This window comes from Sturnira hondurensis, unplaced genomic scaffold (genome assembly GCF_014824575.4).
Source record: "Sturnira hondurensis isolate 20B ecotype Veracruz unplaced genomic scaffold, ASM1482457v3 Scaffold0021765, whole genome shotgun sequence".
Classification (NCBI taxonomy): Eukaryota; Metazoa; Chordata; class Mammalia; order Chiroptera; family Phyllostomidae; genus Sturnira; species Sturnira hondurensis.
The window spans coordinates 708,907-734,780 of NW_028094396.1; the positions used below are offsets into that span (position 1 = coordinate 708,907).

At 51.8% G+C, this 25,874-nt stretch overlaps 1 protein-coding gene across 10 annotated transcripts in view; it reads left to right on the forward strand.

Moving 5' to 3' along the window:
- Window positions 1-25,874, forward strand: part of KALRN (kalirin RhoGEF kinase) — a 706,454-nt gene that overhangs the window by 666,026 nt on the left and 14,554 nt on the right. For 3 of the 10 annotated variants that reach the window (XM_037033686.1, XM_037033687.1, XM_037033694.1), the window contains 9 exons: window positions 706-959; window positions 4,528-4,651; window positions 5,776-5,835; window positions 18,568-18,595; window positions 19,096-19,267; window positions 20,903-21,024; window positions 21,826-21,957; window positions 23,552-23,716; window positions 25,651-25,729. In XM_037033686.1, coding sequence (XP_036889581.1) covers window positions 706-959; window positions 4,528-4,651; window positions 5,776-5,835; window positions 18,568-18,595; window positions 19,096-19,267; window positions 20,903-21,024; window positions 21,826-21,957; window positions 23,552-23,716; window positions 25,651-25,729 — 1,136 coding nt within the window. Of the gene's footprint in view, window positions 1-702; window positions 1,201-4,527; window positions 4,652-5,775; window positions 5,836-18,567; window positions 18,596-19,095; window positions 19,268-20,902; window positions 21,025-21,825; window positions 21,958-23,551; window positions 23,717-25,650; window positions 25,730-25,874 lie in introns of those variants that run through there. The other 7 variants (XM_037033688.1, XM_037033693.1, XM_037033696.1 and 4 more) reach the window with 4 other exon arrangements.

Consider the following 25,874-nt stretch of genomic DNA (forward strand, 5'->3'; position numbering starts at 1 on the left):
GTTCTCGCTGTGCTCTGAGAGGCAGCCAGGCCTCCCTGGGAGTTACAGGTCTGTCTAGAAGCATCTTCCCTGGTGTGGAGCCACGGGAAAAGGCCACAGATGCAGGGCCTCTGTATAAATGAGTGCAGGGGGACCTGGAGGATCTCTGTTCCCACAGGAGTTGGGTCAGGGTGGGTCATGACCTTGCCCATGAATCGGCAAATGGCTATTGTTATTCCTATCGCAGGGAGGGTCGGAATACAGAGCAAGACCGATGCTTTTTCAAAAGGAAGAAAAAATGTGCCAAAGCGTCCATGTTCTTCCCACTGGGCATTGTGACCCCGTACTTGTTTGCCCTGGCTTCACTTCGTCCGGGTGCTCAGAGGTCCCTCTGCCAGGCCCACGCTTCTCCCCCCATAACCCGAGGATGCAGGCAGGACAATTGCAGGCAGGACAGTTGCACACTAGGGAGGGCCTTCCAGGTGGAAGGTGTGGTTACCCCTTTACCTAGGCCAGACAGCATCTCTACCTATTCACCCTGGATTATATATTGGGTGAGACAAGACTGTGTTTATGAATATAATGCCATTACTCAAGATAATATTATGCCTATTATTTACCCTGCTAGTGGGAGGTTTGGCTTTTCAGCACACAGTAGGATGTCCAGCAAGCCCCTGCAAACCGGCCTTCTTGTATCTGGGTTCCTCTCGCCCTGTCTCCCAGCAGAGTGACCTGGGAGGCTGCAATGGGACTTCGTCCATGGCCGTGATCAAAGATTACTATGCACTGAAGGAGAACGAAATCTGTGTGAGCCAAGGTGAGGTGGTCCAGGTCCTCGCCGTCAACCAGCAGAACATGTGCCTGGTGTACCAGCCTGCCAGCGACCACTCGCCCGCAGCCGAGGGCTGGGTCCCGGGTGGCGTCCTGGCGCCCCTCACCAAAGCCACGGCGGCGGCGGAAAGTAGTGACGGGAGCATCAAGTAAGTGCCTCATTGGCTTCCCCGGGAGAGGAGTGTGTGGATCAAAAAAAAATTCCAAAACAAAGAACCCAAACGCACAAAGCCATGGTAGGGAATCACTGCTGCGTAATCCGGACAGCGCCCCGGGACCCGTGTCCGAGTGCTGGAGACGCACGCAGCAGGGCGCCCGGGCTGGATCGGCTGGATTGTTTTGTGTGCGTTGATGGTAGTGGCGGTGGTTTTCCTCTCCTTTTTGTTTATAATTTTGTGTTCATTTTTTCCCTCTCTTTCCCCTCCTGGTTAAGAAAACGACCCTACTGAGACCCCAGGTGACAAAAGCATGCCTTCCGTTGCTCCACTTGACCCACCACAGGACGCACTGGACTGGACTGCTATTTATATTGTATTACGATACCGATATATATATATATATATATTATTTTTTTTGATTGACACCAAAAAATTACCTTAGCACAAATGCCAGACAGACCTGTGCAGGTCGGAGGCCCGCTGCTTCTCCCAGGAGAGAGGGAACTTTTTGGTTGTCTGTAGCAAGACCTCTGTACAGATTGTAACTTTTTTTTGTTTTTTAATTTCCCCTCCCCTGTTCTTTTAATATGTGTTCACGGTAATGTGTAAGATATTTCTTTTCCTTATTTTGGTTGCAAAGACCCTTCCGAACACATTCCTGTGTAAAGTATTTTGCACTATTTAAAGAAATCCGTGCGGACGGAGCCAGGCTGTGCAATATAATGGAGAGTCACAACGTTCACCATTGTACCTGCGCTGTAACTAAGAATTTTAATGTGCTATTTTAAATATGTAAATAAATTTTCACCATGAGCATGTTTTAATGAGGTTCAAGACTAGTTGACCCTTTTTCCCCATTTCACTATTCTGGGGCTTTTCAGTATGCGAATGATTCTTCTCCTACCTCCATCCCCTGCCCTTCCTTTTCTTTTCTTTTCTATATTTTGGGAGTTGGTTGAATGCATTGGCAGTCTTTTCCTCCACAAATAGTTGCTAAAGCTCCAACCCCAGCCTTCCCTTCTAAATAGCCCCTGTTGGTTTTCCTGTAACCTCAGATGAGGAATGATGCAGACTGGATGCTGTCCAACTGGGTGACCTTGAGGTGACCTTACATGAATGAATGACTAGAGGTGAAGGTAGGGTGTGACTCGCAGCCCCCACTGCTTGCCATGCTGTGTGGTCACTGGTGTCAGGGGTGGAAGGAGCTCCCATCAGACGTCTGAGCAGGATCACCAACAGAACTGTGTTTCATGGGTCTTTTCCGTGGCCCAGGGGTTGGAGGCTCCCAACCTCACCCTGGCCTTCCTGGGCAACTACAGGCCCAACTGCACATTAGCAGTGGCCCCTAAGGCACAAATGGGCCCAATTCATCTTATTCTAAAGGTGCTTGGCTTGGGTGCCTTTTCTGGAGCTTTAGAAATAAAGATGCTCAAGGCATTGAAGTTCTTGTTCATCAGTGTCCTTACAGAACTAACTCGTCCTGATCTGTGATCTAATTATCTAAGCCCTGAGCTCATCCTCCTCCTCCTCACCCTTGGGTCTTTCGGTCACTTTCTCACGCCCTCTGTGGGAGGGCAGGTAGGAGGGTTGTCAGGCTGGACGAGAGACAACAGACTCGATACAAATTGGTCATTCTGGTTCCTCGTCCGCCACTCTCGTACAAGGCGGGGGTGGCACAGAGCAACAGACTAAAACAATTGTCGTTTACCAGTGAAGGACGCACACCGCCCGCACCCCAGGGCCTGCTCTGACCACAGAGGTCAGAGTAAGTATGACGCCTACAGGATCGATGTTGCTGCAGCCCTGTCTCCACACCCGTCTCCGGGCTGGTGGCCGAGAGATGGGAGCTCCCCAAACCTTGATGACGGTTCTTCTGGGAAGAAAATATGAAATTGAGCCTGTCCTGCCATTTGCACTGCCCTGAGTCTCCCTCCTGAATGTTATTTATGACCTTTGACTCTCCTCACCAAGCACGCTCCGTGACCCACAGGGTGCCAATAAACATAGGGACACACCCCACACTCACATGAGCACACACGGTGCTGCCTGCCCTGGGAGTCTTCAGCGAGCACTTGCCTGGCTCAGGACATTCTCAGAAAGAGCTAGAGGCATAGGTTTGGGGGCAAAGATATGAGATGAAAGTCTGAAGTTAACAGAGTGATGTCATCTGAGGTTAGCTTCCATGACTGGCTCCCATTCAGATACAGCAAGTGGAGGAAGGAGCTGGTGTGCATGGATCCCAGACAGCCTGCCCGGGACCTACAAGGCAAGGTCTGGCCAAGACATTCTTTCTTGCCTTTTAAAAGAGCCCACTTTTCCCCAAAACTTCAAGAATGTGATGATGATTGCTCTTGCCTGTGCAGAAGGTGGATTTTTGACCATGTGTGTTAGAGATCAATAATTGGGGGACACCTTTCTCAGAACATCCTAAAATTCCTAGTGTATGTGGAATTTTGTGGAGGGGGTGCTGTACATTTTGGGGTACCCTCCTTCCTCCCGAATCTCCTATGCCTCTTTCTCTCCTGCCTCCCTCAATGGAAGTGCTTTTCATTGGAATCTGGTCTACATAGGCCTAAATCTGACCAGGAGACACTGAAGGGGAGCCAACCTCACTAACCTCAGACAACCTTAGCGCTTCATCCGAACTCTGTGACCATGCCTGGAAGGGACAATGCCTGCCCAGGGCCATTGATGGTGTGTGTGACCTGGCTTTTGGTGTCTTTGTCTTCGAGTCATAGCCTATCGAGAGCTCTGCTGTAAGCCCCTCTTTGCAAGTCTCCGGAGAAGTGCCCCTCGTGGTGAGAAAGCAGCTAGGACAGTGGGAAAGGGCATCGCTGCCCGCCCCTCCCCGAGGGCGTATCGGGGTTCTCCCCCAACAGGAACACCTCCTAGTGGTTGCAGAGCCCTGTACTCACCAACGCCGAGTGATGTGGATCACATAGGCCGAAACACGCTTTATGTTAAGCTGTTCAGATAAAACGAGTGGTGTCCAACTGTTCATGAAGTCAAATGCCCCAGAAAATCCCGTCTGTACTGCAGAGTTAGGGGGTGGTCACAGCCCGAGCACAAGTGAGCAAATGGAAACCTGAAAATCACCCTTTTGGGGGTCCATGCCTAGTCCCGGGAAACTGCCAGTCGCTTATACACTATAGACTATTCTACTTTTATCTTTCCTGTGCCCCACCCCCCCTTCCTGCCATTCTTCCCGTATCTACCGTACCCTTCAGGAAGGGAATTCCTCAGTCCCGTAAGGCCTCATCGGTAATTTTATAAAAATCGTCCTTGGTAGCATTTAATAACCTAGTACTCGTATTTTTCCCAAATGCTGCAGACAACCTTGCACATCTGTCAGGAGGAGTCGGTCCATCCTCGCCCGCTTCCCCTGGGAGGCGAGGTCAGCTGCGCGCCACCACAGGGGCTGGTGTGCAGGTGTGGGGCCTCGGAGGCCAGGGCGCGACTGGAGCCCCTCACCGACCGCCTCAGCACAGGTGGCGAGCCCACCATCGCTTCCCCCTGCCCTGGCCTGCCATTTTGATTGGTGCATTTTTTGGTACAACAGGAAGTCATGTTCATGGCATACTCTACGCATGAGAAAGCGGGCGGAAGTGGAGAACACGGGTAAAAATGAAGCCACAGGGTCTCGTAAACCCAAGGATATTCTGGGCAACAAAGTCTCTGTTAAAGTGAGTAAGGCATTCTGGAGCCGTGTCCCACCTCTCATCCACTCCCACCCTGCAGCATCCTCGCGAGGAGATCTGGGAGGATGGGGTTTTCTCCCCAGTGTGGGAACCAGAGGGGAGGCCGTGTCACAGGACTTTGCATGCAAGATCAATTTATTTTTTATTTTTTATTTCTCCTGGCAACTTCAATTCAAGTAAGTAAGTATCTCTTTCTTTTATGACTTTATACTATGCAGATGTTTTATAGCAAAATTATCTGCAGCATTATTCTCTTAGAAATGCAAGGCGCTTGATTCATACCGAAGTCCTCCAAGGTGCCCACCCAGGCAGTGCCCTAGGTGTGAAAACACATGCCGGGGCGGGGGGGGTGGGGGGGGGCTTTCCAAACCCTCAACCGTGTGACGCCTGAGGTTTGGAATGTAAGGGCCACTGCGCCCTTGGTAAAGTTGCGTTTCTTTTCCCCAGAATCCAGACGTCACTCTCTGGCCTGTGCAGGGCAGGGAAGGGTGGCACCTTGGTGCAGCCCAAGTCACTGCTTCGTGATGATCCACTTATTACTCTGAACTCACCCATTACAGGCTTTGGCAGACTTGTGGCCTCCCCCCTTCAAAACACTGGGATCTGTTTTCTTCCCACTGTGCCCTCTGGAAAGTGCTGACTCTGGGAAATGGAAATTAGTTGGCCAAGGTTCAATGGCACTTTAATGTGTGTTTATCTCCCCGGCACGTTTTCCCCTTCCCGAGCAAAATAAGAACCACTGACACCCGTGCTAACGTCCTTCTTGGGGAAAAGAAATTGTGTTCTCTCCCCGCCCTCATCCGGGAAGGCCAGCCTGCCACACCGAAGACCACAGTTTCAATTCAACAGCCCTCATGCTTCATTCGGTTGCTTCCATTGCTGTTTCCTGTGAGATGCCGGCTGTCCGGCTGTCCGGCTGTCCGTGGTCCCAGCCTCCACTCCTGAGCCGAGCATGCTGCCGCCCTGGGTGGCTCGCACCCCCGCCTGGTCTTTCTCTGCCCGGTCTCCCGTTGCCCGTGCTTCTCTGAAGTTCTCCTCGCGCTCCAGCCAAAGCTGCCCGTGTTCTAACTGTGTTCTCTTTCTCCCCCTTCCTCATGCTGCCCACGAAGGAGACGCACAGCTCCGAGGAGTCAGAGTGTGATGATCTTGACCCTAATACTAGCATGGAGGTAGAGGCGGCTCTTGTTGTCCTGTTTTTTACGATGATTGTCTTTCTTAATGTGTTCTGTGACAGTGGCCTTCCCAAAGTGACCAGCCAGACGAGGACACATTGTTATGTCAGAGCATCACCGGGTGTTCCATCCCAACTTGAAAAACAAACAAACAAACAAACATTATTCAGTTAGAGTTGGACAGACAACCCTCCCTAGATGTCTTTTTCTAAAACACACACTTGTGTTTCTCTTAAATGCTTGCTTGGTATTTTCTTCTTTTGCCGGTTTGACTTTATGTCGAAAATGTTTAACTTTCATTATTGGAAACTTAGAACGCATTTTGTTCACGGAAAACAGCACATTATAAAGAGTGGTTGCTTTCTAGTGAAACAACGAGAACGCATTAGTTTTAGCTTTTCCCGCTTTTGCCTCTCCCTCCTCCCTTTCCCTCTTTTGTGCCCCCTTTACCCTCCTTATCTGGTTCTTCCCCTGGGACCTGTTCCTCCCTCGAGAGTCCAGCAAAATCATGTTTTAGTACATTTCGTGGAGATGGGGCACCGGTCACTGGGTACAGCTGGCTTGATAGCAGGTGAGGAGCAATTGCGGCAACTCCAGAGCCTGCCTCTGCCTGGCCCCCAGGGCTTCTGGGCAGTATCTGTGCCCACTGTGGAGGAAGAGAGTGCGGGCACGGCCGCCCCCCGCCCCCCTGCCCCAGAGTCTTCGCAGAGGCCTCTCTAAGACAGGGAGTCGGAGACGCTGCCCTGGGGCCTTTCCCAGGCCCCTGGGCGATGGGATGTGGGGGTGGAACCAGCACCTCCGCCGGCAAGAACGCAGGATCGACTCCCAGCTCCTTCTAGGCCAGAAGGTGTTTGGGAAGCAGGAGCCAGGCCTCTCACCCATGAATGGCAGCCATTGTGAATTTAACCCCAGAGAGTTAGAGCAAAGTTGGGGTTGGCCTCCCCTGTCATTTTTTCTTTCAGAGTTCATTGAAACTCTCTTCCCCAAATCTGTGCCTCCATCTCCAGTCATGGAGGAAAGTTCAGAGATTTCCTCTAAGTACAAAGTAGAGAATTTTTTTTAAACACTTCTTTTTTCATAGCCCTAAGCTTTTCACTGAACTAGATGGATTTTTATTGTTTTTATTCTGATTTGACCTAATCTCAGTGAAATCCATTACCCTATTATGACAACGACCACAAAATCCAAGAAAGACCATGCTGCCCAAGACATGGTAAGTTCTGTGGAAGAAGCCAATGGAGTTGAGTCGGGGCCAAGACAAGTGGTTGGAAGCAGGAGTTCTGCCAGGATAAAATAGTCCCCTGTGGATGTGGGTAATGCCGCAGAACCAAATCTGGCAGGTGTGGGTCGGTGCAGTGCTCCGCTGTGGGAGGGAGTGCACATTGCATGTGGAGCCTAAGTGTATCTTAGAGAACGAGCAAGCCGCGGGGAGAAGGGCCTGGCACTGCCGGTCTTGCATTTTGTAGGACAGGCACCAGCTCCCGTGGAGCCCGCAGCTGTCAGCTTGTAGATGCCCAGTGGCCCCTGTGTCTCCGGCCGGTGCTGCTGGCATGTATGAGAGATGTCATCTGCGGGCAGAGGGAGGGAGATGCCGGGTATCTGTGTTCCAGAGGCGATCTGGGAACTTGTTCAGCTCTGGGGACTGGGCGAGGAGAGTGAGTGACTTTGCTGCTCTGCTCTTTATAGGAAGCAGTGGGCACAGGGGAATGCGCTGCCAGGTGAGGGGCACACGCTGAGGTTAACTGCTGTGACAGGATGCTCCACTCTGCAGTTAGCGAAGCAAAAGCGCACATAGGCGCGCATACACATCTTAGCCCCGCTTTGTTCATCGCATGCATTTCTGAGGTTCCTATTGATCCAAAGCTCGCAGGCTTTGCACAGCCTGAGTGAGGTGGGTCCTGGGGGACAGGGAGTGCTATGAGGCACAGAGGCAAAGGCATTAGGGTGTCAGTGCTGAACAGAGGAAAGCCAAAACTCGTCTGGATTCAGGTCCAAAAAGTTTTCAAATTTCAATTAACTGGAACATTCAAGGGGTGTGTGGGTGGTAACTGAAAGTCTTCTGGTTGACCCACATTTCTGTAGCGGGTGCGCACGCAGCCCTTGCGTGTTCCATGCGGACCCTTCTCAGCACCCATGAGCTCTTCTGAACTGTGTTGTCACCTTGAAATTGACACCTGTGTTGTCACTCTGAGCACATGAGCAGGCGCCGAGGGAAAGCAGGCATCTTGGCACGGCTAGCTTGGTATTTTCAGACACAAGTAACAAATAAGATACAGAGAGTCAAACTGTTGGATATGAGTTGAGAGCATTCTCAAGGGGGAGGTAAGTAGAACCTTACCGCGGCGTCCATTGCAGAAGGAAATGGCCCCAGATGCCCTTGAAGGGAGCTATGCTCGGAAGACCTGGCTTTGGAAACGGGTGGGAGGACCACCTCTTGGAGGCCTCTTGCTGCTAAAGCGGTAGATTTGGACATCACTGCCAGGCCCAGCTCTGTCCCCAGCCTCACTCCTGCCTTCTGAACCTGATGACCATGACAGGTGTCATCCCTGCAGGAGCATGTCCCTGTGCTGGACTGAGCAGCACTGTGACTCCACGGCCCGTGTCCACAGCCTGCCAACACCCTTGGCGTGGCGCCAGCACCTCAACACCATCCCTCGCTGTGCGGGGACCCTTTTCCTCAAGCCTGTCACTACCTGAGCATTTTGTCTTTTCCTCAGTTAGTGAATTGAAGCGTTCCCATAAGGAGCCGTTTCCTGGGGTCCTTACTTCCACACCGGCTGCTTGCTACCCTCAGAGCTGGCATATGTCCCACCATGCCATTTTAGGGAGATATATTGGCACATCCTTCAAAGCTAAGAGAAAAATTAATCCCTTTGAACCCTAGGAATCTGATTCACAGAGCTTTCCAAGAACACCCAATTATCTAAAGGAGGCAATTCTGCTCCAAAGTCACAGCCTTTTCCCCTGTGGGGACACTCGTGAGGGTTCCCAAGCACAACCCTACTCCTTACTGCCAGCAGCGCCGGCCACACCACTGGCTGCTGCATCAGGTCCGTGTGATGCCCTCCCAGCCCATCAGCCCTCTCTCCTGCTCACCCGTGACAGTACCTCAGGGAGAACTGTTCCCAAAATGACAAGGATCTTCCCTGGTTCAGCTTACCTCTTTAGCTTGCACAGATCACACTTTGGAGTGGAGGGGAGATATTATGGATGAGGGAAATGCTTCCACGTGGAAGAAGAGTCAAATCAAGCTGAAAATCAACCACGAGGCCATCCTGGGAGCTTAGACCACTGATCACCTTTTGTGGAAAAGGAGCACAGATGTGAAGAGGGGCGGGGCATGACACACTCACCCAACAGCTTCGAGGTGCTGCCGCCGCCTGGCATCTGCACTGACACCCAGGCTGGAACCAGGCTCCGGGCTTAAGACCCAGCATCTGCCCTCTGAGCCAGCGGCCCTTTCTGAGAAGTCTGGGCTGGAGTGGATTTCTGTGAGGACCAGGGCTGGGCCAGGTGCCCCCCCCCCCATGCCGCCTCTGAGAAGTTGTCTGTGGACTGCGTGGGTGCTTGGGCTTCGGCACCTGCCTTCCACCCCAGCCCTGCCACTCACCTGCATCGTACACTGGGGTAGGGAGGCGTGCACCTACCTCCCAGGCTTCATCTTCAGGGACAAGGATTCTTAACCCAGCTTTTAGGCCAAGCCCAATTAAGTAAATGCATTTTAATTTTTCTTAAATGCCTAGTACCACCTTCAGCAGAGACGGTCAGTCCCCAGCCACGTAATGCAGGACATGACTGAGTGCAGGCATTGCCCGTGGCCGTGGTGCCAGCCGTGTGGTGTTCCACTCGGAGGCCCACTTTCTGCAGTAGGAGCAGGGCTGGAATCCTGTGGGACAGGGTTCTGAGATGAGGGAGAGGAGACACTGGAAAGGTGAGGCTAATCTGGGAGAAAATTTCCAATTAGGATGAAGACCATTGACTTTCAGAGTTGACGAAAACTTGGAAAACTTCTGTGGGCTTGTCCTCTCTGTGCACTTTGTAAACCGTGTAAAACATACACAACATAAAATGCACCACCTCCGCCACTTTAAGTGGCATTAAGCACCTTGACAAGTTGCGTGGCCGTCACCACCATTCGTCTCCAGACTTCCACCATCCCGACCGAAACGGTGCCCCCCAAACGGCAACTCCCCGTCCCCTCCTCCCTCCAGCCCGTTGGGAGGCTTTCAGAAGAGGGAGCTGGGGCAGAGGAAGCTGTAACTTTCTGTTGGACGGTGGGAAACTGCCCTGATAGTCTGTCTGGTTGTCCCTGGTCCACGCTGCCCCACCTTCACCACCCTGCGCCTCTTTGGCTCCTCCCATCTCCAGGTTGCTTGTGACTAACACGGATCCTGGCCAATGACCAGACCTGCCTTCTTGTGCCAGGGTTTCTGTCTGACTTTGTTACTCAGTGTTCCAGCTCGACAAAGAGGAATACCATTTCTGCCCATCCAGCTCTCCAGGGCTGAAGTATGATTTAGATAAAAATCACACAAAGGCAGCATCACGTGGCAAGAACCGTGGAAGGGGAACCAACACCTAGGCTCGGGGTGGGCAGCCTTTCTGAGCCCAGGTTTCTCTGAAAGGTCACACAGCTCCAAGGGGACAGGTGCTTCTGTACATGATGTGAGCACCATGAGCTGCATGGGCACCATGAGCACCTATGAGCACCATGCAGATCTAAGGTGTGATACCGAAGGGCTTAGAGACCCTTTGTTCTGAACTTCTGATTCTGGAAACAATGAGACTCCATCAGAAGAAGAAACAGAAGATTCTGTACCTTGCTCCCAAAACTTGCTTAGCAGGGGGTGTGGCAAGAATGGCCTCCAGAGAACTGACTGACTGGATTGGCCACTCCCTGCCCTGGGAAGGGTTGGAATGGCCGGAGCTGCCCCTCCCTTCCCTCCCCACCCCCACATTCCCCAGCTCCAGCTTCCACGTCGTCAAAGAGCTGGCCTGGTGCTCCCACCTCGGGTGCCGTGGCTCCTTGTCCCAGAATCAGAGCTCCAAAGCGACCTGGCCAGACAGATGGACAGAGACTCGCACCCCTGGGCAGCGGGCTGGCCTCCTGGCACCGCCAGCGTGTTTCCGCTGACGCCTGTTTCTGCGTTTTATAAAAAGAACTCTTTTTTTTTTTTTAAGAAAAGAACTCTTTGGAGAAAAGAAAATGAAGCATCACATTCCTTTCATTTTACTTTTACAAAATATTTTCTTTGTAATATATCTGGGGGCGCTGGCCGGGAGACTCACTCTTCTTGCCCAGCTCGGCTCCGACTCTCCCGGCAGGCTGATTTCTGCCGCGAAGAGCAGGGCACCCAGCTTTGCTGGAGCGGGTGTTTCTCCGGGAGGCTTTCCGCTGCACATCACAGCTGCTGTGCTTTCTGTTCCTTCCAACCACCCGGTCCACCTGGGGTTTTCCCAGACCCCAGAGAGGTCATGGTTATTCAGCCAATAAAAGGAGCAGGTCTTGACTGCAGTGCTGTGAGTGGCCGAACTTGGCAGGTGACACAGAGGAAGACTGTCACGGAGGTTCTGACCCTCCCTTGTTGCACATCTACTTGTTGGAGGAGAATTTCTTTCTCGACTTTTAAAATCACTTGACAGTTGGGGTAATTAGTCGTCCTCACTCACACCTTTCCCGATGACTCAGGAGTCCATTCACAGAAGCCAAGAAAGGCCATTCGGTTGCATGAGCTAGAAACACCCAAATTGGTTTCCCAGGCGCACAACAGTGGGCCAGCACAGGCTCAGTCATGCACGTCCCGTGGCACCCTCCCCACGAATGGAGGCCTGGGCCCTTTTGTTCCCGCTGTACACTAACGAGGTTATGAAGCGCCACTGACCCAGGAGAAGCTGCTCTCGGAACCTGCTAGTAGAGGAGCAACCTCACCCCACAGCCCCACCCACCCTGTGCTGTGGAGGTTCCCCCGCAGGCTCAGTCAGTGTACGTCCTACTCAACTCAGTGTATCAGACTCTGGTAACACAAAGCGTGACTGTATTGCAGTGAGTACTGTGGAGAGGCAGCGGAGAGGCAGCAGGCGTGGCATCCCTAACTGGGGACTGAGCTCGCAGGTCAGCCTTGCTCTCTCCCGTGTCCTCACAGCTGTTCTGGGTCCTGAGACTCTGGGACATGGTGTCATTCATTAAAAAGCATTTAGGGGACAGGGATGAGAGCTCAAAACATTCATTCAGAAAGACTGCATCCAAAGCTGAGGTCTTAGCTTCCAGGTCGGGAATGTGATTTATGAAAAAGAATTTACGACACTGCCTCCGACTGTCCTCAGCCTCCACCTCCGCCCCTCCCTGACGGGCCTGAAGGCTGTTGGGGGCCCCTGAGAGCAGTGCACACGGTACTCAGCCACCTTCTCCTGTTCCTTTCCCCTCCGCTGTTTTGTGGGACAGGTTATAGATTTTTTGTATTGTTCTGTTAAAAGTCATATTTTTATCCTTTTTATCTTTGAGCACACACTAAAATGTTCTCTAAGCAAAATACCAAGCCAGGTTGGGAGAGGAAGGTGGACTAGAAATCCCCAGAAAACAATGTGACTGACCCATAGCCACCCACAGAGATCTGTACCCTACAGTCGGCGCTCATACATTCTTCTCAAGAACCCTCGGAACTTTTTACAAAAATTGATTCATACAGCAAGTCTCATCCAAAAATCAAGAAAACAGTGTCATATAGACCAACTACTCCAACCACAATACAATTAAGTTAGAAATCAGTAACAGAAGGATAATTTTTTAAATCTCATACATATAGAGATTATAAAACACTTCTATTACAAGTGAGTCAGAAATAAAGTTGAAGAAAAAGTACTTAGAACTAAATGATGACGAAAATAGTTGGAAAGTAAGAAACTAGTTCAGAGGCAGTTCTGCTTTTGGGACAGGGTTGCATTTACACATTTTCAGTTGCAGCTTTATGTCCATTTCGGGATGAGCAGAAGTAGGAATATTTTCTAAAATTTCAGAAAATCATGTCTGGTTTGGCTGGATCACAAACATGAAGGGTTAAGAGACATGGAAATAAAGAACACACTGACAGTGACCCACAGGGAGGGGGAGGGGGGGAAACAGGGAGAGTCCTCAAGGAGCAAGTATGAAGGACACAGGGACAGAGCCAAAGCGGGGTGGGGTTGAGGCTGGGGTGGAGGGCTGAGGTGGGGGGATGGAAACAACTGTACTCGAGCAACACCAAAAAAACATGAAGGGTTAAAACTCCAAACCAGAAATCATACCCGAAGTTTTAGAAATTGTTTCTCTTACATCCGTCCATTTAATTCCCAAGTCTCATTATCTAAAAGCATCTAAAATCCCCGTTCCTTCTCCTCTGAACACAGATTCCCATGAAACAAGCACAAAGGGGCAGAGAATAGAAACAAGGCTTCACTCAAGGTTTAGGACATTGATTTTGAGTTTCCTCTGATCACTTTTATTCTCTTAGCATTCTCAGTACGTCGCTTTGAACTGTGTTGTGGCTGGTGATGAGGGATTCAGAAAAATGGGGTGGGGATATTTTTACTCTGGAGTCGGTTGCTACCTTCTTTTCTAGACATACAAGGATTTTTTGCCCTCACTGCCAGGTCGTAGAGTCAGAATCTTGGACATTGGCTGGCAAGAAAAATACACTTTGAGGATTTCTTCAAAGATCAGCTTATTCAGAGCTGGTTGGTTTTACCTGTGGCTGTTTCCTGTTACCTGGCCACCCTCCCACTTGGAAGGAGAATCCAGGAAAAGACGGGAATTCTCTCCGGCAGGAGCCAGCACTACCGCCTGGCGCCCTCTGCTGTTCGGACAGCACCAGGCTCCGCCGCAGCTCTTCACCCCGCCGTCTGCGCCAGCCCCCTCCTGTTGGGTCTGGGTCTGCCGGAGCGAGAAGAGGTGCCTGGCAGATGAAGACAGCCATCCTTCCTCCGCTGCCACACCCATTTTGGATTCCAGTTCTCTCCTCCTTCCCATCTGCCACTCTGCTCGGACTCCCAAGCTGTTTCTAAGGAAGGAAAACATTAGGCTTCAAGAAATTCATGCAGCTTATGATTATTAACCCCTCAGGTCCCAGCCTGATACCTCAGGTTCCTTTACACATGAACAACAATCATTAGATAAGGTGGCCAGAGACCAAGATTCTAACAATTGTGTGACCTCAGTTAAGTTGATTCAACAAATGCTCGAGCTCCTGCTATGTGCAAAATGCTCTGTTAAGCGGCATTGCATAAACCATGTAAAAGGGTTGCTATCTGCAAAGGATTCAGGAGCCCAGTGCAGCAGTAACATCTGGGGCAGATGTTGTGATAGATGGGTGTGTGATCAGAGCCAGGGAAGGTCACGCAGGCTGGCAGATGAAGTTCCAGAGCCAGGCACGTTCCCCACTAATGGAAACAGGAAAACACCCCAAGTTCATGGCAAGACATTTTCTGAACTCTCCTCCCCCAAATTAGGATCTCACCACTCGAAATTTCCTTTGACTTGACAAATACAAATGTAGCGCCTAAGTGCCAGGTGCTGCACTAGGCTCTGCAGCAACAGCTCTCTGCAAAATTCAAGCTTTGCTCGCATGGACCCTGTAGTCCACAAGGAGCCACAGACAGATCCTCAGGCTTCCCACAGCGTGAGGAGGCCCTCGAGACCCTCCTCTGGTCCACATTCTGATTTGCTTCCAAGCAGAAAGAAGAAAAATAAGGGAGGGATCTTCTCTGGGCATGATCCAGGGTCAAAGGTGGAATCACCATCAGGGTGGATTTTGCCCAGGTTCTTGGTCCTTGCTAGAGGAATTGAAAGAGGAAGACTAGGTAGAGATGGGCTGGAGAGCAAGGTGGGCGAGTCAGAGTAGGCAGGCAGGAGCCTTTGACCTTGAGGACAAGGTTTCACAATGCTTTCCCAAGCCCCTGCCTCCGTACTGAATGCTGTGCTGGAGAGAGCACCTGGCACCAGTCCGCTATCTCGGTGTCTTGTATGGCCTTCCCTATCTCATCCGGAAGCGGAAGTAAGCGACCCCTGCTCCGCCCTTGCCCCTGGAGTTTTGGAGGGGGCAAATGAAGGGGTTTATGCAAATGCAGGTAGTTTATGTCACTACGCAGTGCTGCCCCAACCAGCGATGTCATCGCTGACATCCACAACACCAGTGAGCCCAGTGCCCCCGCCCCCAGCCCTTCCAGATGGAGAGCCTGCCGTAAAGCCTCGCTGGCGACGTCTCTCTCCAACTTCCACACTGAAGTCTACCGGGGGTGTCCAACTTTTTGGCATCTCTGGGCCACACATTAAATACACAAGCACTAATGAAGACTGATGAGCAAAAAAAAAAAAGGTTTTAAGTAAATTTATGATTTGTGTTGGGCCGCATTCATAGCCTTCCCGGACAGCGTGCAGCCCGTGGGTGACAGGTTGGACACCCCCCGAACTAGGAAGATTTGAACAATGCACTCAATGCAGTTGGGATGTGATGAGGAGGAGAAACAGGGCGAGAAACACTCAAAGCAGCAGTGTTGCATGAGAGTCCTGCATGTGCCAGTTTGCGAGACCCCACGTAAAACTTGGGAACATTGGAGCCTGACATTCCCTCTTCCACTGTCCTGTGTCCCCTCTCTGAGACTCCCGGCGTGGACTCGCTGTGCTGCTCCCTTCAGGGTGGGTTCCCCGCAGGGTGGAAACCACACTGAACAAAATGGGCCTTGTTCCCAAGTCGTTTTTACCCCAGCGTCCTTGTCACTGAGTGGAAGTGGGAGGGGGCGAGGGCAGTGTTTCCTGTTTGTTGGAGGCTGGTCATTAAGCTCAGCCAGGCGCCGTCCTGGACACTGCACAGACGTCATTTAATTCCATCCTTCGCACCAGACAGTTGGCCCAGCTAAGGTAGCGAGCACGTCTGCCTTCCTCCCCCCCAGACACCACCACCACCTAACCAAGGGTCAGCTCAAAATATCTTCATCAGTTACTGAGCCCTTACACCAAACAGCCTTCCAAGTGGGCATTATTGACCCCAGTTTATGGATAGAACCGAGGCCTGAGTGACTCCGGGGATGTGTTCAGGGCAGGAGGACGGGTCTGGCTGAGAGCCCAGCCCCGCGCGCTCCGCCTGCTGGCAGGGCTGACCTCCCGCCTGCGCAGCGCCCTGCCCAGAGCCTCCGCTCTCGGAGGCAATGGCTTTTACTGCTTCATAACCATTTTCCAGAAAGCTTGCATTCCATCTGTATTTGAAAACAGGACCTAGGCAACTCGTGTCCGTCGTTGCCCAGAAGTGTTACGGTGCTTTATAGATCTTTTGGTCCTGTTTCCAGATTCTTGTTATGAACCGATCCTCAGTTCTTGGGAGAACTGCAAGGAGGACAAAGACCAAATAGTCATTCAACCAACATGTATTAGATGCCCACCGTGCAGGAGACCCACCCTCGGGGTCCCAGGTACGAAGATGAATAACAAGGGGCTCGCTGCCTGCATAAAGCTCCAGTTTAATGGCTCTGGCTGCACTTTTTTCTTCCTTTAAAGGAAAGTTATTACAAAAGTGAGACATTCTGACTGCAGAATATTTGGAAAGCCCAGGTGAGAAGAGAAAGAAAAGAATCACCGGAAGTCCAAACAACGCTTTCCAAACCCTGGGGGCAGGGCCTGCGTCTTAGTGTCTCTGCGTCTGCGCAGCCTCAGCGGGGCCTGGTGAGGCGGCAGTGAGTGCCTGTTGGACGGGGAAGCCGTCCTCTATCCCACCGCCCTGAGGTGGCCACTGTTGAGTCTGGGCGACGTTGCTAGTCTCTTTCTCTGACTGTGAAAGCACAGGTTCGGAAGTCACTCCTCCTGCCTCAACCTAAGGCTGGTGTAGCGCCTCCTATGGGTGCCGCGGTGGTGCGCACCACGATTGGGTAGTCCACCACGTCTCCCACGTACAGGGGCCTCTTAGGTGTGGGAGAGGCAGAAACTTTCACCAGATGCCCCCATGCCTCCCCCACCCCACCCCAGAAAAGCTTCAGGGGCAGGAAGCTGGTTCATCTGAGATCTGCCCCCTTGAATAGAGAGGGACTTTCAGGAGCTTTCCTCAAACGTGAGGCAGCTTTCAAAACTCCTGATGCCTGGATCGCCTTTGCACTAATTAAACAGAATCTCTGGGCATGAGGCCCAGGCATTGGTCTCTTTGTATTTTTAAAGCTGCCTGGGTAAAAGGCTGACAACCACCGATTCAAAGGAAGGCAGCCAGTGGTGCAAGGGGCCTTTGGAGACGAGCCCCGAGACACTCAGCCCCCGGACGCGGCACTGTGGGAGTGCTCAGCCACCTGGGGAAACACCGGGGTAGCGCCCATGGGCAGAGGGGGACCCACAGGAGGAAATAGCGTCTTTGTTCCAAAGGGTTCCTGTGAGTCCTTGAATGAGGGAAGAACACACAGAAACCATGTCCGCCTACTAAGTAAATACACGGAGCTAACTGTGAGTGCCCCAGAGGGCTATTTGAAAGGCAGATGAGCTTTCTGGCTTCATTATGAAGGAAAGAATTTTGCAAGATAATTAATCAGAGATAAGCCACTGTAACAACAGGTTGCCTAGTGTAAGGGAGATAATTGGAATTAGACAATTTTTCTTTATGTAATCAGTCACTGAAGACTTGTTGCTTGTCGAGCACAGTGCTAAGCACTTGACATGCATTATTTCATTTAATCTTCATGATACCATTTTGCACTGAGTATTAATTATTCCCAGTTTATAGTAGAGGAAATCGATGTTAGGGATTTTCAAGTAATCAGCATGCAATCACACTAAGTAGGAGAGGTGAGCCCAGCCTCTCTGATTGCAAAGCCCATGGTTTGTTCACCCTGCCGGGGTCCAGCCAGACTTGCGTGATTAGAGGTGAACGCCGAGGTGGGGGGAATCAAGGCTTCCATCCTCTTGAGGATGGTGACTTCCCAGCATGACCCACCGGGCGGAAGGTGCTTCCTTCTGTGAAGATGCCTGGTGGGAGGCAGTGGTCAGCACGCTGTGCGGAGGGCTCCAGCAATGCCTCTGCTGCCCAACCGTGCCACCAGACAGGTGGTCTACGCCCCTGTTTTCGCACCTGAGCAGCCAGGTCTGGAGCCACTGGGTCGGTGATTTTCAGGTTGCCCTGTGGAGGCCTGGGGTACAGGAGGCCGTGCTGGGGAATGGGGTGCGGGGCACGATCATTCTCTTTCCCCTCCAACCAGGCAAGCTCCGCCTTCATCTGCCTCATGAGACCTTTCCCTGCCTGAGGGGAGGGGGTACGTTCCGAAGGAAACCACTAGGTTAGTGGTTAGTGATGAATGGCAGTGAGCCTTCCAATCTGATAAATGTCAGGTCCTCTGTTTCTGAAAATTCATCGTGCTGGGAAGAATCAGAGCCATCACGACACTTGGGTGGATGTAGAACAGGGTGGGCAGGAGAATGGCCTTTTATGCGTGTGGCCGGGAGGAAGGGCCACAGAGGTGAGGGAGGACAGGAAGGCCAGCACGGCCAGCGGGGCTCACGCTCGCTCACGGGGACCCTCCACCCGGAGTGCACGTGACCCACAAGAGCAGTCAGGAGAGTAAATCAGGCGCCCCCTTTATGCTGTGGTGGGGACCCACAAACAGCGGGGGCTGGGCTATGGGCTTCATCTCCCTCGTTTGTACTTCTTTTTACTCAGTAGAGTAAAAGTCTCCTGTTCTCTTTTAGTAGGTTAGGATTTAAACAGTCTTCTGTTTCTTTGTGTTTTTCAGATCTTAAATCCAAATTTCATCCAAGAAGGTGAGTTTAAAAAAGTGGTCGAATTGAGAACACGGGGCGTGGCTAAATAACTCAGGGCAAACCCAGCGCTGAGCTAGAGAGCCTGGCAGCCAGCACGGGCCGCTCCGGGCGCACCGCCAGGGGGCGTGCTGGCCATGCGCGGTGAGGCCGAAAGGCCGCAGCGTGCAGTTTGCCCAGGGGGTTCAACTTACGTAAGAACATGTGGGTTGAATTAAAACCTGAAAGGGTATTTACCACAACGTTCACAATAGTTACCTCTGGATCATGGCATCGCGGAGCTTTTTCTTCTCTCTGCTCATCTGTGTTTCCTGATTTGTCTGCAGTAAACATTTACTACCGTTAAAATACTTTTTCATGGGACACGGCTTAACCAACACTGTTAAGCTGAAGGTTATTTGAATTGTTACACACCCTGGGTGGGAAATGAGAGTAATGTGCTAGAAAATAACTGTTTTACTCTAAGTCCTGACTGATGTGAGTTTATGTCAATTTAACCACAGTGGCCCCAGAATTCCTTGTGCCCTTAGTGGATGTTACCTGCTTGCTTGGAGACACAGTGACACTGCAGTGCAAAGTCTGTGGGCGACCAAAGCCCACCATCACCTGGAAGGGTCCCGACCAGAGCATCCTGGACACTGACAGCAGCTCAGCCACCTACAGCCTGTCCTCCTGGTGAGCGGCCCACCCCCTCTGCGCGCAGCAGTTCCTGCAGCGCCCGGAGGCTAGTTCTGGGCTGCAGCTCTGTCCCGGTGATTTAGTTTCTCCCGGAGAAGAGCTGCCCTGGAGCCTATTCCAGAGCAAAAACTTGGCCTTGACTAGGAGAGAGACCGCATCAAACCCCGTGAGTGACTCACGGCTGCTGTGCCCACACGGCAGCGGTCCCCGGGCCGAGAGCTCGGCACAGCCTCGGCCTGCGGGACACCCTGCTGTAGCCGGCACGCACTCACCTGCTGCTCAGCATTGTGCAGACATACTGAGGTTCGGAAAGACTGCGCCCTGCACCCGCATTAAACAAAGAACGGCACACACGAACCTTCTCTCGGTCAGGTCAAGCCTGAGCCATCCTTTTGAAGAACTCTGACAGTCACTGACTTACCTTCAGCCTATTTGTCTAACTGTCTTGCCCTAAGGATTCCCAAGAGAGCGTCTATGTCAGATGCTAGAAGGCCGCAGACGGGTGGTAGGAAGGTGGTCCTCACGTCTGAACGCCCCAGTGTTCTCAGGATCCAGGATCCTGTGCCTCCTCAGGATCCTGGGAAACAGGGATGTAATCAATATTTAGCTCTCCCACCAACCTGAGAACAATTCTCTTACCAGAAAAGACAATAATCCACTCCAAAATGTATAACAGAAAACACAAAATCCAGCTACAGCATGCTTTGGGGGCAAAAAGGGTGTTTCACAAGACTTGGCTGACTGCCTCCCAGTGATCCTGTTAATATTTATTGCTGCTAAGTATGAACTTTAATGCGAACTACTGCTCGCAGTGCAGAGCAATAACAAGCCCTAACGCTTAGCTTAAGAAACATCTGTGGGAGAAACACCTAAGATTGAGCCTCTTTCATCCACTAACTTAACATTGGTGGATGTACAATACTTGGTGTCACTGTGGAGGCTCCCCACCCAGGCCCTTAAATACCAGCTAGCCCAAGGAGGTGAGCATAAGGGTCAGTGCTCTGCGCAGATGGTGGGGGTCGCTGCTGCATCACAACCAGTGCTGGGGGTGAGGGGGGCTGACGGGGCCTCTGAGCTGGGCCCCTTCCAAGCAGCCTGTTCAGTGTGAGGTCCAGGCCCCCGCCTGGGACTGCTGAGACAGCCACTGTTTCGTGGAGGAATTGGCCCTTTATTCAATTCACTTGATTTTTGGAGGATTACACATGCAGAATTTGAAATGCTTGCACATTTTCATTCTTTAGTCTTTTTTTTTTTTTTACTATTCATTCTTGATCTGTGAGACTGGAACTATTCAGAACAAAGTTGCTGGGGGTAATACTACGAGTAATACTGTGAACCAGTGCTTGTATTGGACTTTACAGATTTCAAACCGTGTTCTAATTCTTAGCTCATTTTACTCTTTTTCTGTCCCTATCCCGCATATACAACAAGCTTGAGAGGGGCATGGCAAAAATTTTTGCCCCATAACTAAGGAAATGAGAGTGTAGGGAGGCAAGGCGACCACCTGAAGTGTGTGCAGACTTGGGGCTGGCCCTTGGGCCCAAGGACTCAGCTCGGCACCGCTGGTGCCAACCCCTCACCTGTCCATTGTCCCATTGCGGGAGTCTGAAGGCGTCCTTTCGGTGTCCCTAGTGATTCTGGGGAGATCACCCTGAAGATCTGTAATCTGATGCCCCAGGACAGTGGGATTTATACCTGCATCGCATCCAACGACCACGGGACCACATCGACGTCCGCTGCAGTCAAAGTGCAAGGTACAGACCCTTTTTAAAGCACGTTTTATACTTGTTAAAATATTTGCTTTTATTGTCATAAGATACGCATAATGTAAAATTTACCGCCTGAACCAACTGTAACCGTACAGTTCAGCAGTGCAAGGTGTCTTCACACCGTGGCATAACCAGCCTCTTCACCTCGCTGAACTGAAACCCTGAGCCCTTTCAATAACGCCGGGCCCCGGCAGTCCCATTCTCCTCACTCTATGCCTATGTGTCCGTCAGATGTTTTCTGTGGGCATTACTGGGGCTCCCTGAGACCTGGGTGGGTGGGGTCCGGGGAACCATTGTGAAAGTCCCGAAGTAAGGTTTTAGCAGATGGACGCAGAACAAATTTTCACTGAGAGATTTCTGTGTTCTTCTCTCCACCCCCAACGAAGTTTCATCTCCCACGTGCTGGATTTAGCCCAAGGAAGAATTTCTTCTTTTTTGAAAAGAAGAAAATTCTTTTTTATGTATTGATTTTAGAGAGAGGTGCTGGGAGGGGAGAAAGAGAAGAGAAAAAAAGAGAGAGAGAGAGAGAGATTTGTTGTTCCACTTATTGATGCATTCGTTGGTTGGTTCCTGTGTGCGCCCTGACTGGGGATCAAGCCCACAACCTTGGTGTATCGGAATGACATTCTAACCAAGGAAGGATTTCTGACAGCAAGGTGTACCTCCCAGGTCATAGGAAAAATTCGAGATGCAGATTAGGTAACGTTTCCCAGGTGACATTCAACCCTGGTGTAAAATACCAAGCTCTACAGAAACAGCACATGACCCTCATTTCTGTCCCCGAAGGTGTCCCGGCGGCCCCTAACCGCCCAATCGCCCAGGAGAGAAGCTGCACCTCCGTGATTCTCCGCTGGCTGCCCCCGTCCAGCACGGGAAACTGCACTATTTCCGGTTACACCGTGGAGTACAGAGAGGAAGGTGGGCCGTCTGGTTGTCTCCTCTTCCTCGTAAAGAGGGCCTTTGAAGGCATAAAGCTATTGCTCCCTGAGCCCTTTACCAGCTGGTCCTTTTTGTGTCCTCCAACTCAGCACAAAGGCCCCAGTGCCAGACTGCAGCACCTCCTCGGTCCCGTAGAGCCAGCAGCCGCTCTTGACCAAATGATGGCTCCTGGCAGATTTCAAAGTGCCTTCACAGGCCCATCCCTGCCTAATGAGCACAGCCCCGCAGGCAGGGACTCTCAGGCCCATTCTACAGATGAGGAGGCTAAGGTCTGAGGTACAGAAGCAGGAAGCTGCAGTTAGAGCCCGGGTCTCCAGTTTGCTAATTTGTGATCTTTCTCCCCAGAGTAACAACAGCTAGGGGAGCAGGAACAGAGCTCTCCCCTACCCCTACCCCCAGATAAAATTGCGGAATCGATATATATATAGTACCTTTTTAAACAAGTTGCTCACTTTTTAAATTTGTGACATTTACACACTAAAAGTGCACACATTTCTTCAGCAGTTGTAAGCAACTGAGCCTGACACCTACTTATAGAGAAGAACCAGCTAAAATGATAAGCTGCCAGGCAGCTGATTGTTAATAACACACCTCTGAAGCACACGTGAGTTACACGAGGGAGCTGAAAGTGATGCTTGCACCCAGAACCAGAGTCGTGTGTTCCCGTGCTGTCCGTTCCTCTCACTACGTTGACTCTTCTTTCTCCTGGGAAAGTGCCGAAGCGGTTTGTTTCTGCTCTTCCTCAGGCCGTTCATCCCTGTGTCTCCTGACTCAGCACAAAGGCATTGATGCTGAGCGGGTGGGCAGGGCTCACATAGTCCGTCTCCGCCTCCCCACAGTGGGCAGTTGCCGTGTGGAAGCTGTTTGGGCTCTCTGAGTTTCGGTTTCTTCGCCTGTAAAGTGAGACCCCTGCCCCTGACCTGGGAGGGTTCCCGTGTGTTTAAGTTAAGAGAGCGAAGTGAGAGGTTTGTGTGAGGACGCCTCCCGCAGCATTTTGCAGGCGTGCGGTGCTCAGTCATGCTCATTTCTATTTTGCTTCAATTTCCAAATGCAGCTTCTCAGTTTTGTTACTACTTTCCATTTTTATGGCCTTATTCAAGACTGTCCCGTGTTCCTCTGTAACTTCCATGTGGTCCGTGTGTCTTCCCAGGCTCACAGGTGCATGCTGGAAATGGCTGCGGCCACCTGCTCCTGCACCCCCTGTGGTGTGTTCCAGCATTTGGGAAACTAGACCAGAGTCTGCCACAGTCGGCCTGCAGGCTTTCAGAGCTCCACACAGCGACCACAACTGTCCCTCGAAGGGAATGTACCGATTTTCCTTTCTCCAATGAGTCTATGAGTCTATGTCTCTTTGGGTTAAGGGAATCCCAGAGCCTAAAGAGGGGCTCCAGAAACCTTCTAGGGTCTCAGACTACAGCCCCGCCCCCAGCTGAAGCTGGAAATGCCCCCCCATCCCCATCCCCAGTGGCTCAGCACCCTCCCTATGGCTTTGTTCCCGTGGGCCTGTGACTCTCTGAAACCATGTCCCTCTGGCTCTCTCTCTCTCTCTCTCTCCTTGGAAATTGCACACTAGGTTCCCAGGCCTGGCAGCAGTCTGTGGCTTCAACCTTGGATACTTACCTTGTCATTGAAGACCTCAGTCCAGGGAGTCCTTACCAGTTCCGAGTCAGTGCCAGTAACCCCTGGGGAATCAGCCTTCCCAGTGAGCCCTCGGAGTTCGTGAGACTTCCAGAATATGGTGAGTCCAGGGCATGCCCAGGACCCCAGCCAGTGGAGGGGAGGCACCTGGCCAACGGCTGCAACTCGCTGGCACTGTGTTCATCGATGTGTCAGCTGTCATGCAGCAGGCTGCCTGGATTTGCTCAGTGGCCTCAGTCAAGTAACATTTCAGAGGCCTGGCGAAGAATGTTTCCATGAAGCGTGATTTCAGGTGTCTTGGAGCAAGAGTTAGATCTGCCACCTGTGTTCAGCCTGGGCCGGCCAGGCTCCCTGGGCCCCAGGCATGTCCCCAGTGATGAGGTGCAGGCAGAGGTCGAGAGTCACACAGGTGCTAACTGCCCCTCTTCTGAGATGGAAACACCACAACCCTCCTCTTCCCTGGGAGCCCCTACCAGGCATAAGGGCACCTCACAGTATTAGGTGAGTCAGCACACCCCCCGACTCACCAGTGTAAGGTGGGGAGAGGAAAGGAATCTCGTTAAAGGGGTTGATCATTTCCCGTCTCTTACCCTCCCAGGATACACTTCTAGGTGGGTGTGCCGAATACTCGATGAAGACACACACATAACCAGCCCCACAGGAGTAGTTCACAAACAAGGCTCCTGTTTCTCCCACCTCTTCACTCTCTCACCGAGACACCTCGGTCCTGAGGGTGTTTTGAGAGAGGACACTTGGTAGCCTACAGAAAGCTTTGAGAAGTGAGGTTTCTGTCAGTGCAAGGGAGTGGACTGTGTGTCGGGGAGGACGGGGGAGGTCACTGTACTTAAAAGGCAATGAGTCTATGTCTCTCTGGGTTAAGGGAATCCCAGAGCCTAAAGAGGGGCTCCAGAAACCTTCAACAGCCCCGCCCCCAGCTGAAGCTGGAAATGCCCCCCCATCCCCATCCCCAGTGGCTCAGCACCCTCCCTATGGCTTTGTTCCCGTGGGCCTGTGACTCACTGGGACACCTTGGCCTTGGGTCTCTGTTTCCTCCGTTTGCAATGCAGTTGGGCACCTTCAGTCTCAGCTGGGCCTGGGCAGCACCAGGTGCCCGGGGTCGGAAGAGCTGTGCTGCTGGCTTGGTCCTCTCCTCCCAAGCCCCACTCGGGGGTAGCCCTGCTCATGGTTTGCTCCTCGTCAGCCTTGGTCCCCAGAGAAAACCCGCCGATAGGAGTGTGCGTGATTGCGTGTGGGTGAGCCATTACCAGGGAATGACACATCGAGTAAGGTCATGCTGCAGAGATTCTCCTCAGGCGTGTGTTTTGGGTTAAGCTAAATAATTCCATATACGGGATAAGCTCATTAATGCCTGAGACCAGGAGGTGAGAAAGAGCGGTCTTTCGACCCTTTGGAGCACAGTCCTTTCCCTCTTCCTTTCCTGCTTTGTGACCTTCCCCAGCCCCTTGGCCGCACGCATCCTCCCAGCCTCCCTCTCTCACGGCCCTGACTCTCACCTGCCTGTCTGGCCTTCAGCACAGTTTTCTCTCTCCCTTTTAATTTTTTTTATCCTCGTCCAAGGACATTTTTTTCATTGCTTTTAGAGAGAAGGGAAAGGGAGAAGAGAGGGAGAGAGAGAGAGAGAGAAACAGCAGTATAACAAGAAAATGTCAATTGGTTGCCTCTCATGGGCTCCCCGACCAGGGATCAGACATCGCTCCAGCCATTTGGGCCACACGAGCCAGGGCTCCCTTTTAGTTTTTCCTGCAAAAGACTTATCTGTAAAATATCCTGAACTCACATTCCTGACTGTCCCCGAGTCCCTGTGTTGCACAGGGAGGGAGTCTGCCTGTTACACCAGCTTCCCCTTGGGTCATACTTTCAAAGTGAGAATGGCAGGGAATTGTGGCATTCTCCCGCTGAGTGAGACTCCGTAGCTAGTCCCGATGTGGGGTGACGCTGGAGCTTTCCTGCTAACCTTTTCGTTGCTCTCCGTGACTTCCTCAATGTCGTAAATGGGTTCTCTCTCTTCCGAAGATGCTGCTGCCGATGGGGCCACCATTTCCTGGAAGGAAAACTTTGATTCGGCTTACACTGAGCTGAATGAAATCGGAAGGTAATGACCCCGTTTGCTAGTCCTTCACCCATGAGCACTGAACACCACACCAGAGGAATGACCTGCTTCTATTGTGTCTTTTACTAAGTGCATTCTCTCTACAGTGGGAAAAACAAGAACACTTGCATGTATTTGCTGTTGCCCT